General features: G+C 49.7%; 1 protein-coding gene across 1 annotated transcript in view; it reads right to left on the minus strand.

Moving 5' to 3' along the window:
- LOC144733871 (IgGFc-binding protein-like) overlaps nucleotides 1-11,487 on the minus strand; it is a 70,360-nt gene that overhangs the window by 34,240 nt on the left and 24,633 nt on the right. Inside the window, exons 10-19 of the mRNA XM_078615878.1 lie at nucleotides 11,194-11,279; nucleotides 10,298-10,568; nucleotides 8,503-8,744; nucleotides 7,690-7,807; nucleotides 7,137-7,320; nucleotides 6,096-6,382; nucleotides 5,168-5,373; nucleotides 4,332-4,482; nucleotides 3,634-3,725; nucleotides 1,847-1,984 (exon numbers count right to left, since the gene is read on the minus strand). Coding sequence (XP_078472004.1) covers nucleotides 1,847-1,984; nucleotides 3,634-3,725; nucleotides 4,332-4,482; nucleotides 5,168-5,373; nucleotides 6,096-6,382; nucleotides 7,137-7,320; nucleotides 7,690-7,807; nucleotides 8,503-8,744; nucleotides 10,298-10,568; nucleotides 11,194-11,279 — 1,775 coding nt within the window. The remainder of the gene's footprint in view (nucleotides 1-1,846; nucleotides 1,985-3,633; nucleotides 3,726-4,331; nucleotides 4,483-5,167; nucleotides 5,374-6,095; nucleotides 6,383-7,136; nucleotides 7,321-7,689; nucleotides 7,808-8,502; nucleotides 8,745-10,297; nucleotides 10,569-11,193; nucleotides 11,280-11,487) is intronic.

Here is an 11,487-nt window from a genome sequence, read left to right on the forward strand (position 1 = left end):
TACGGTTTAAATTTTTTTACTTAAAACTTTCGTGACTGCAGGAATTCATATTCTTGGTTCTTTCGGTAAAGTCATGTAGATCGAAAATGAAAAAAATGATAAAATTACATTTTTAAATAATAAATAACAAGTGGTCTTCATTAGGTGGAGCGTTTTGATCAAAAACGTCGTGGGTTTATTTTATTTTATTATTATCAATTTATTCGGGTGAATTCATTGACATGCTAATTTCTCTGCTCCAGCAGCTGCCCCAGCAGACCCACCTCTCTCTCTGCCCCCCCCTCTCTCTATTTAAGGCCTCTCCACACATAGGCATTGGGTCTCTGTGTGTCAATGTTGTGTGTCTCTCTCTGCTTGTGTGTCTGTCTGTGTGTCTCCGTGTCTGTGTTTTGTCTCTCTCACCAAATTGAGTTCTACCTGATGACGGTTGCTTGTGTTGCAATCGAAACGTCGTACTCTATTAGTTAATTTATTTTCTTTCTACATGACTTTACCGACAGAACCAAAGAGTAATTTTATTATCTTTTATTTTCATTTTATTTTCGATCTACGTGACTGTACTGTTTACCTTGTATTCTTGTACAGGGAAATCGAGTTTTCAGGTCCATACGGTGTATAGACGTTTCAATACAGGCACATTGTTTGGTGTATTTGTATGTGTTTCTCCCTTGTGATGGGACTTTGTAGCATGAAAATTTAGATTTATAAGGGGCACTGGGTGACCAATAAGGTCTGAATTGGTCTGTAATACGAGAGGGCACTGATAACACTGATCAACACACTTTTTCTGGCATAAGGTATTCCAACGGTTTTAAGGTAATTTTGGGGTGCTGATTCCAAATCTGGCATCAGTTTTTGTCTATCACATCAGGTTTTTGAGATATGAAATATTGCGTTTTCAATAAAAACTGCAGAAGAAAAATATTAAATAAATGTGGATATCTGCATACAATGATATTATGAACACACTATTCTAAACATACAGCACCATATTTTAACACTAAAGCAGTCACTGACTCGCAACAACTTGCAATCATAAGTGACAGAGTTAATTTCGGGTAAAATCAATGAAAATAGGGTATGCCGATAGCATTAAATGAGATGTGATAGAGCAAATCTGAGATCAGATTTGGAATCAGCACCCTGAAATTAGTCTAAAACAGCTGCAAAAGTCCAGGACAGAATTTTTTTTTTGTTGACCAGTGTAAGGGGTTGACAGGTGTGATGTTATAATCATTCATTTTGTCGTGAACTATGTAAGTCTTAACTGTTCGAGAGATATCTCCTCACATTACGAACTCCCGACGTCGTAAATTATTTGCTTACTCGGAGTGATGACAAGCCTTTTTTTAAATCCTTTATATTAAGTTCGCTTGCTTGCTTGCGTGCTTGCTGGCTTGCTTACAACCGTGCAAATCTTTCGGTCGTTTTTTAACCCACTTCCCGTGATCCAATCGAGCTGACATTTTCCACACAGACTTGTTGTGCGTGACAATTAATTTTCGTGACAAAAAAATTTCAAAAATTTTACACTGTTTAGGGAGAAAATAAATAAATATTTAATTACCAATTGCTTAATGCTGGCAGACAATCATCTGACCCATAGGTGGCAGCCATCTCAAGCCAGAGGACGAGAGGACTCTAGCGGCCACGCATATAAAGGATTTAGAGTGAAAAACTTTGTTTTTACGGGTTAATTTTTCCCCGCTTAGGCTACCGTCGGCCATTTATGTAACTCTGGCCGCAGATCGCCCCCCCCCAAACGGGCCCAAAACTCGTCGAAGCTCGTAAGCTAAGCAGGAGGCCGGGGCCTGACCAACACTGGTAGGTGGGGCCCTGCACTCACGTAGACTCTCCAGCCGAGGCCGAAGTGTACGCTGTGGTCGTAGATGTTGACGAAGACGTCACGGGTGTGGCCGATGGACCGGCTGCCGGAGATGAACTCGTTCTTCACCAGCACGTTCCAGCCGGCTCCAGAGCACGGCTGTGTGTGTGCGCGTGTGTGTGTGTACACACACACGCGAACACATATGACAGTGTTAATTTAGTAAGCATTCGTCTTTAATTGCAATTGGGAGTCTTAGTCTAGTCGAAGCAGACTTGTGGAGTTTTGGTTTAGCATCACTTCGTCATTTTCGGAGTTGAGTCGACTAGAGGCAGTCAAATATTCCCTGTTGGCCTTGTGGCTGCATTTGTGGGCATTTACGCCATGCTGCTGCCCGCTGCATGTTCTTAATTTCGTGCTCTCATAACCTGAAATGAATGGCGAAGTTCAACCAATTCATGACCCGGGCCCTCACTCTTTAGGCCCCACCTCCTTACTCCTTCGGCCCGACTTCTTACTCTTTCGACCCCACCCATTGCTGATTAGTTCCCCACTGTCCAATACACTTTTGGCCCCACGTCTTTCCTTTTGATGCCCCCGCCTCTTTCTGTTTACGCCCCGCCTCTTTCTGTTTATGCCCCGCCTCTTTCTGTTTATGCCCCGCCTCTTTCTGTTTACGCCCCGCCTCTTTCTGTTTACACCCCGCCTCTTTCTGTTTACGCCCCGCCTCTTTCTGTTTATGCCCCGCCTCTTTCTGTTTACGCCCCGCCTCTTTCTGTTTACACCCCGCCTCTTTCTGTTTACGCCCCGCCTCTTTCTGTTTATGCCCCGCCTCTTTCTGTTTATGCCCCGCCTCTTTCTGTTTACGTCCCGCCTCTTTCTGTTTACACCCCGCCTCTTTCTGTTTATGCCCAACCTCTTTATGTTTATGCCCCGCCTCTTTATGTTTACGCCCCGCCTCTTTCTGTTTATGCCCGCCTCCCCCCATTGCGTGGGCTATAGGGAGCTCTCTGTAGAATGGGGAAAACGCTGTCGGCAAGAGGGGATGATATAACCAAGTACCAGGCATACGCGGCCAACACGGTCGGTGCTGATGTTTGCTTTTTTGTTTACGTGCGCACACGCAGCAGACACTAATTTAAGGCCGAGTTGAGCTCAGGGAGGCCCAACATCGCTTTGGATATCGCTTTGCCACCTATGCCGTGCAGGCTCGCAATTAAAGAGAGCAAGTTAAGGGGTGAGAAATGAAGAAGTGAGAGGAAGACTCAAGGTGGTACAAATCACAGAGATGAGAGAGAAAAGGCGAGTGTGATTTGGGCATGTGGAGAACCAACAGGAAAATGATGTGCATCAGAAGGTGGAAGTGGAAGAAAAGAGATCAAGAGGAAGGCAGAAGAAGAGGTGGGGGGGGGGGGGCAATGTGGTGCGATTGGTCCATGGTGGCCCGAGGAGCGGAAAGAGAGATGGCCCAGGACAGGGCAGCATGGAGAAGGTTGGCAAGGACAACGGAACGCCCCACATGAGTGGGACAAACGTGTGGAAGAAGAAGAAAAATAAGTTAAGGGGAATCGTGTTGACTGTGGTCGACAGCGGGATTAGGCTGGGCACACCACGGGCCGTGAGATGTTGATGGGCACGATGGGAAGAACGCGCCCGGGAGAGAGAGAGAGAGGGGTCACATCCACTACGGAGATGGGGCTGTGTAAAAATCGGGAGCGCTATCTGCAGGACAAACAGGAGATGCCGGCGGCGGCTCGGAGAGGCCCCTTCATCCAATGGTGGATAGATCATGGGTGAGGCTCACGCACCTGTGTGAGGGCATAGGTGTAGGTGCCTATGAAGTCGAAGGTGCGGCCGTCGAACGTAACGTAGTGTGGGTCTCCCCAGGCGGTGCACTCCACTATAGCCACAACAATAGCAGCAGAAGCAGCAAAAACAACAGCAGCAGCAAGATTAATACGAACGAAGCAACCACATTAACAACACCATCACCAACAACAAGTAATGCAAACCTTTTCCTGTTGTTCAATCTATTTCCACAAAACTGGGGGTGGCAGTGGTGGCTTTGCTTATACACATGGCCGCCTGTGATCCAGCACTGTAGAGGCAGCAGCAGCAGCAGCGAGGGTGGGTGGATCACCGCACAATTGTTGTGAAACTCCCTTCCCATGGGCATCGAGGTGGTACCACGTCCTGGCCTCCCAGGAGAGGGCAGTACATCAGAGTATGGGCTAATCTCCATCTGTTCCACACTCCCCATGCGTGGGTGCAGAGGAGGAGCCGTACCCTTGCCCTGCCAGATAGAAGGCAGATATAGCAGAGTGTGGGCTAATCTTCACCTGCTCCATACCCCCTTCTCATGCACTAATTGCCATCTGTTTGCCATATGTGCAGGGATATAGTGTTGCTCGCTTGTGCAAGGCAACAGCGAGGGGATGACGACTCGGTGTGTCTCTGCTGGATGGGCACAATGACAATTATCTTTGGTGACAACGCAGAAACTCACGGATCTTGTAGTGGCACCCGTGCACCCCATTGCTGTCCGTGCCACAGAAGTTGAAGGTGAGGTCGCAGGAGTTCGACTTGCACTGGATGTTGTTAGGAGATACGCATGTGCACTGCATGGCGCACCCGGGCCGCCAGAACGCCTCGTTCAGCTGTACAGGGGCGAGCAGGTGGAGGGGAGCAGAGAGGGTAGATAGTCTCGTCACATGCGGGGTAAAAATAGCTGTTCTACATACCACCATCCCTAAGGCTAATCCTACACCCAATGATAACTGGTAAACCCTAATCCCGAGCACCCTAATCCCTCATCCTAAGTCAACATCCAAAACCATAATTCTTAACCCGAACCCCAAAAATCTAACTTAAAAAAGAACCCATGAACCATAATCCGTAACGCTCACCTCAAAACCCTCACCATAAACCCCGATCACCTAACCCTCATTGCTAACCAATCAATCTAAACTATAACCCCTGAATCAGAGGTAGGGAACCTTTGGGGGCCCGTGACCACAATCACGTGGCTCATGACCACATGAGGCCGCCCACTTCAAAAACAGACCCACAAGCGGAATCCATCGCCGGGGCGGACGAGTGCGGTTGGGAGTGTGAGCAGAGCGGCTGGAGCCACTCCCCTGGTAGTTGAGCCTCGAAGGTATGTCGTCTCTCTTGGTGGATAGTGCGAGTGAAGCGGCGGTGGTGGCAACCACTCACCTTGTAGTAGCGGCCGTCCGTGACCCAGTTGAACCTCCCAGAGATGTGGTATCTAATGGCAGTGAGTGTGGGGGGAGTGTGGCAGTCCGGGGTGTGAGCGAAGTGGAGGCGGTGGCGACCACTCACCTTGTAGTAGAGGCCGTCCGTGTCCCGGCACCCGCACTGGCCTGGCTGCACGCATTGGTCGCCGTCCCATAGCTGGGTGCTGTCGGCACACTCGCAGTCCTCCACGCAGGGGTCCGCACACTGCGCCGGGGCCGCGGGGTCATAGCACGTGGCTGGACACGCGGTGGCACACGAGCTGAACCGCGTGCCCGCGCCACAACTCGTCACTGCGAAAGAGACAAAGATCCACCACATAGCCTTAACATTCTGTTGAGGAAAGTGTTGCGAGTGGTGCCGATGAAGGCCGGCCACGGTGGCGCATGAGGGGGTAAGTGGCCAGCCCCATGGCTCGCCGCTCCGAAAGAGACAAAGACCTACCCCCATGGTGTAGGCCTTTTAACAAAGGTCTCCCACGTTCCCGAAGTGGATCATGAACAAAAGGCTGCATCGGTCAGGCGGGAAGCAGCGCGTAATTAACATGACCAGTTTTATTTGTATTGTCACCTACGTGACTTTACCGAAAAAACCAAAGAGTATGGATCCTTGCAGTCACGAAAACTTCAAATCTAAAATGACCAGTTTTGCGTGCTCATTTCACTTTCATAACAACTGCGGCTGTGATTTCAAGAATTTCGTCAACATCCAGAGTAGTGGTGCTGGCTATCTTAGAGTGGCAGTGGTCGTGTCACTATGGTTCTCTGCGGTGAGTCATGAGGTTCTTAAGAACAAGCGGTGCTGATATCGTTACTACTACTACGACAACTCCGCCTCACCAAAATAAAATGAACGTCCAACCGCTCGCACGTCCCACGATTCAGCAGTGAACGGTGACAACCCACCCAATGAGCCGCAGCGTGGAGACGTTTCAGAATGGGAGAAGGGGGATTGACGAGTGTTGGGATTTAGATAGCAGTCGGAAAGTGCTTTCACCACCACTCGCCAAAGTTACCGCAGCTGGTGCCGTTCTTCCATGGGTCGGCGAAGCTGAACCCGGCCGCGTTGCAGGCCGCCACGTACGCCTCCAGCGACTGGCACAGCACGGACACATCCAGACCCGACAGCACCATGTCGAAGACGCAGTCAGTGAAGTATGGCGCGGGGTCAACGGTCGCGAAGCACGCGGCCAGCGTGCCATTCGCGTCTTGTAGCCGCCCGCAGTGCTGGGGGCTGGATGCGATCGCCGACTTGCCGGGGTGCAGGATGATGCCGGACGAGGCTCCCGTGTCGCTGCTTCCACTGTGGGGGAACGGTTCACGAAAGGAAGGAATTGCAATGTGGGCACGTGGCGCTTGTTGAAATTCCACCGCAGCTCACAGTACGTATTTGTATACTATGAGACCTCCTTTAACAGTGGCAAAATATAGTAGTAGGTTTTTACCCTTTAAACTGGTACAAAAACTGACACCTTTATACAAGGCATCATGTTTGCAATAACCACAACACAAGCAGTCAAAATGCAAACAAAAAGATACAACTCTGATGATGATAATGATGTGCACTGTCCTTGAAGTTGATTGGTCCACACCCGAGATAGCTTTTCTTAGAGCCTAGTCTCCATTTGGCGCCATCTGATCCAACACCAATGGAGACTAGGCTCTAAGAAAAGCGGTCTTGGTGTGGACCAATCAACTTGAAGGACAGTGCATATCATCATCAGAGTTGTTTCTTTTTGTTTGCATTTTGACTGCTTGTGTTGTGGTTATTGCAAACATGATGCCTTGTATAAAGGTGTCAGTTTTGTACCAGTTTAAAGGGTAAAAACCTACTACTGCATGTGTGTAGTTGAACTTCTTTGGCATCGTATGCAGCCAATTGCGCCAATCGTAGGTGTTCGGGGGTGGGGGGGGACAACAAACTAAACACACCAACAAGAAGCAGTTCTAAAGAAATTAATTTCTCAATCTAGATGGCGATTTAAAAGTGCATCATAGCTCCCAGTGGCTTCTTAATATCGGAAAGGAAATGCATTCCAGACGGCCGCAGAAGGCACCTCTCTGCGTTCTTCCTCCCGGGAACCTCCCAGCTGTTGCCAAATGTGGCCGCGTCGGGAGCCTGGGAGTGATCGGGCATGGCGAAGTCGTCGCTCTGGTCACCGTTCCACACCCCGCACACGCCACACGTGCCGTTCCAGTACACGTCGTGGTTCAGCAGAGACACCACCACCCTATTCCAAACTGTGTGTGATGGTGGGGGGAAGGGACAGACCGCGTCATGACATATTTCGCAAGGGTTTTAATAATCCATAGAAATCCTTCAGAATAACAAAAGGTCAAGCACCAAGGTCACACCCAGAAACCGGACCAAGTTTCTGCATCGTAAATCAGACCGTGGTGGCATCATACGGACGTCTAAAACGCGGATCGTTGTAAGTCGGACCATGGTAAACCCGGCCGCCACCTGTGGAATTCCCTCCTTGTGTTTGACGGACGGTCTCGCAAACGAAGTTGATCGAAATTGACGTCGGGGCTGCAGAAGACGTGACCATGGCGCAAACCTCCTCCTCCTACCCCCCTCCTTCCTCCTCCCCTTCACCTTCCCCTCACCATCGTATTCGACGCTGAAGAAGATGTCGGTGGTGAGACGCACGTAGCCCCTGGAGCCAGTGATGCGGAACCTCTCCCCAGGCTCGTAGTACGGCAGGTTGATGGCTTGCCCGTCCAGCTGTGACGCGAACGTGGCGGCACAGTGGTGCGGGTCAGTGAGATTTCTGCGGCAGTGTTTTTGCAAGCACGGTCGGTGCTTGCTTTAAGCAGCCTCGGCATCTCAAGGTTGAGCGGAAGGGTAGCAGCCTTCGCGTGGACCCACCCTGTCGTCAAGCGAGGAATCACGGCGAAAACTGCCGTCGACACGGCGACCGAACGCTGACCATCGATCTCCCTCTCGGGTCCCCAGAACAACAACAGCAATAACAACACGAGGCCACACTAGTCGCCCCAGTTCAGGGCCAAACAACGACAGTGGAGCCAGATGGGCCCTGTCTGGCACGATAGTGGAATAACAGCCTCTCCTTTTTACAGTGAGCGTTCGAACAGTCCACGTGGCCACACGCAGTGATTTCCGCTATTGCCGGAGGTACCTCGAAGGGGGGAGGGGGTGGTGGGGGTGGGGGGTTAATCTCCTGGCTCTGCCAAACGGGGTTTGGCTGGGAGACGTCATTGGCAGCTGTCCCCCCGGGGCCTCCAATACAAACTCAAATGGATATGTTTTAGTTGGAGATGCAGCAGTCACCAGTCCCTGGTACCCACCCAGAGCCCTCCCGGTGGCCACTGTGGCGGCTGCAAGTGCCATGAGGGTATCAGCCTCGTGGCACCGCCGATTAGCACGGTTGAAATGAGCTTTCACTCCCTCGCACTCACCCAGACGGTGCCGCTCTTAAGAAAGGAGATGGTGTAGCCGTAGATCTCGGTGTGCACCTCCCGCGTCCAAGCAAAGTCCGTGTGGCCCCGGTATTCGTTCTTGGCGAGCACTCGCCACGCCGTTGGCTGCTGCTGCCCGCCCAGGCAATTGGACGCCAACACGAAGGTGTGGGTGCCCATGTAGTTGAAGAGCCGCCCGTCAAACGAGCTGTAGTGGGGGTCGCCAACGGCGTAGCACTCGGCTGTGGGAGGGGGGGGGGGGTGCCAGAGACTTTATTGCAAAATATCGTCACAACCCTTCAACACGACTGATCCACTCCTCAAAATCTTTTTCAAATGCCGTTTAAGATTCTGTGTTATTTCTAGATTTGAAGCTTTCATGACTGCAAGGATTCATATTCTTAGGTTTTTTTGGTAAAGTCACGTAGGTAAAAAATTTAAATTAATAAAAAGTAAACTAAAAATAAAATAAAAATCACGACGTTTCGGAGGCAACACAAGCTTCCGTCTTCAGGTGGAACAGTCACAGCACGATAGTTGTATCAAGTGAGAGAAATTCCAAGAAAACCGTATTTTTATATATACTGGTTGAGGGTGGGAGGAGCCAAGGTAGGCCCTGAATAGTATTTTTAAATCCTTTATATTAAGTTAACTTGCTTGCGCGCTTACGACCGTGCAAATCTTTAGGTCGTTTTTTAACCCACTTCCCGTGATCAGACTCGTTGTGCGTGACAATTTCTTTTTGTGAATTTTTTTTTCCAAAATTTGACACTTTTTAGGTAATATTTTTTTTATATTTAATTACCAATTGCTTAATGGTGGCAGGCAATCATCTGACCCATAGGTGGCAGCCATCTCAAGCCAGAGGACAAGAGGACTCTAGCCGCCCGTTTCAAAGACCATTGTGGGCTGGGTTGTGGCCCACTGAACACGCATATAAAGGATTTATTGTGAAAAACTTTGTTTTTACGGGTACATTTTTTGTGAGGTTCGGTGCGGCTGAAGCACGCTGTTAGGAAAGAGCCTTTGTGTAAACTAGGTGCGAATGATGTAAAGGTGCATGTTAAAGGGACTGAGCCTTTTTGTTATGTAGAGATGATGCGGCTGAAATCGCTGCCAGGAAATTAGTCTTTGTTGTGTAGAATGGTTGACTGAGCCTATTATTATGTCGAGGTGGTGCGGCTTAAATCTGTGTTATATTACACTAAAAATGGTTTTATGTATGAGTCATTGCTTTAAAATGTCGCAAAAAAGTATTCTCATAAAAAGAAGACGTTTTAAGGTGTACAGGGCTGCTTCGAAATGCTCATACAAATGGTTTTCAATGAAGTATTTGACAAGTGGAAATGCTGCTTAAAGGTTATTGAACTCATAATTGATTATAAATGTGTACGTTGTCGTGTACAGTATGGTACAGGTACTGTAAATGTACCTAGTTTTATGTACATGAAAAATACGTATTTTTGTGGCTAGGCAACATTCTCCTAAGTTCCGGCCCCTATTCTGACCTTGTTCCATTGTTTATTGCGTTACACAGGCAATGTTTACACTCGTAGGTCCCTATCCCCCCTTCCCATGAACATGGAGTGGTATTCCTATGGGGGGAAAGGTCCCGTTATACGTAGGCTCGTTATAAGTCACAACTTTCCGGTCCTTAATAACCCTCGATGTATATCAGGGACCCACTGTAAGTACATTATGCATGCACATTCTGACGTTTGACACCGCTGCCACTCAGGCATTTGGGCCGATTGACACCGCTGCAACTCGAGCGATTGAGCGTGGCGACGCTCACCATAGACCTTCTTGCGCAGCATGAACACCCAGTCCTTTTGGCCGTGCGCGTAGCTTTTCGTGATGGAGCCATTGACGACCATCATGGCGGCGCCCTCGTCCACGGTGATGTAGAGCGGGACGCCGCCACTGAACACGTAGGGCGGGGTGGTGAAGCGGACCGCCGTGCCGTTGGGCAGCAGCGTGACCGTGGTGCCGTCCACGCGGTACACCTCCCGCCCGCTGCGCAGCTCCCAGAAGTGGAAGTACCTTGAGATGGTAGGCAGGACGATCTGGTGGGGGCGGGGCCAAGGGAGAGGGTGGAGCTGAGTGAGCAGGGCGTCGTCGTCTTCTTGTCATATGGCTGCTAATTTAGACGCAGACCCTCGACTTCAATTTCACATTCGGGTGGTCAAGCGATGGATAACAACCACGTCAGGAGTATTGGAGTGACATCGCTGTGATGTCTACCTTCGTATTTGTGCATCAGGGCATTGCGTCGTTATATGTTGTACGGTCTCTGTTCTGGGGTAGTGATAGGAGGAGTGACGGGGTAGTGATAGGAGCTGCTGATTTGGATGTAGAGCTACAACTACAATGTCACATGCAGGTGGTCAAGTGACAGACAACCACGTCAGGAGCAGTAGCGGAGTAGCTGTATCATCATCATCATCACTGTGATGTCTCCTTCTTTGAACTTGTGGATGGGGGCATTGGGCAATTACACGTTGTATGGTCTCTGTTCTGGATGACCACGGTCGCACCACGACTACCGGAAAGTTTTTAATTTTTGTGCATCTTCAAGTATGCCATGGTTTATGCAGAGTGGACCTTGAACTGAGTGGGACAAACGCGTGGAAGCAGACGAAGAAATTGCATATGCACATCAATCGTGAGAAAATACGTTCCCTTGCCCACCTTGTCGTTGAAGTTGATCGTCCACTCGATGGGGAAGTCGTTGGTGGTGATGTTGTCGTAGGAGAATGCGATGGGTCCGCCGGTGCCTAGAGTAGACATGAGACACGCGACACACCGGGGCATTAGTGCTGCCCATAGACTCGTCACACAGATACCCACCGACTCATCCATCCGAGACCCATAGACTCGTCACACAGAGACCCATAGGTTCATCACATAGAGACCCACAGACTCGTCACACAGAGACCCATTGACTCATTACTCAGAGACCCATAGACTCGTGTGCCACCATGC

The sequence above is a fragment of the Lampetra planeri genome, chromosome 48, assembly GCF_965212315.1.
Source record: "Lampetra planeri chromosome 48, kcLamPlan1.2.h2, whole genome shotgun sequence".
NCBI classification, from domain to species: Eukaryota; Metazoa; Chordata; class Hyperoartia; order Petromyzontiformes; family Petromyzontidae; genus Lampetra; species Lampetra planeri.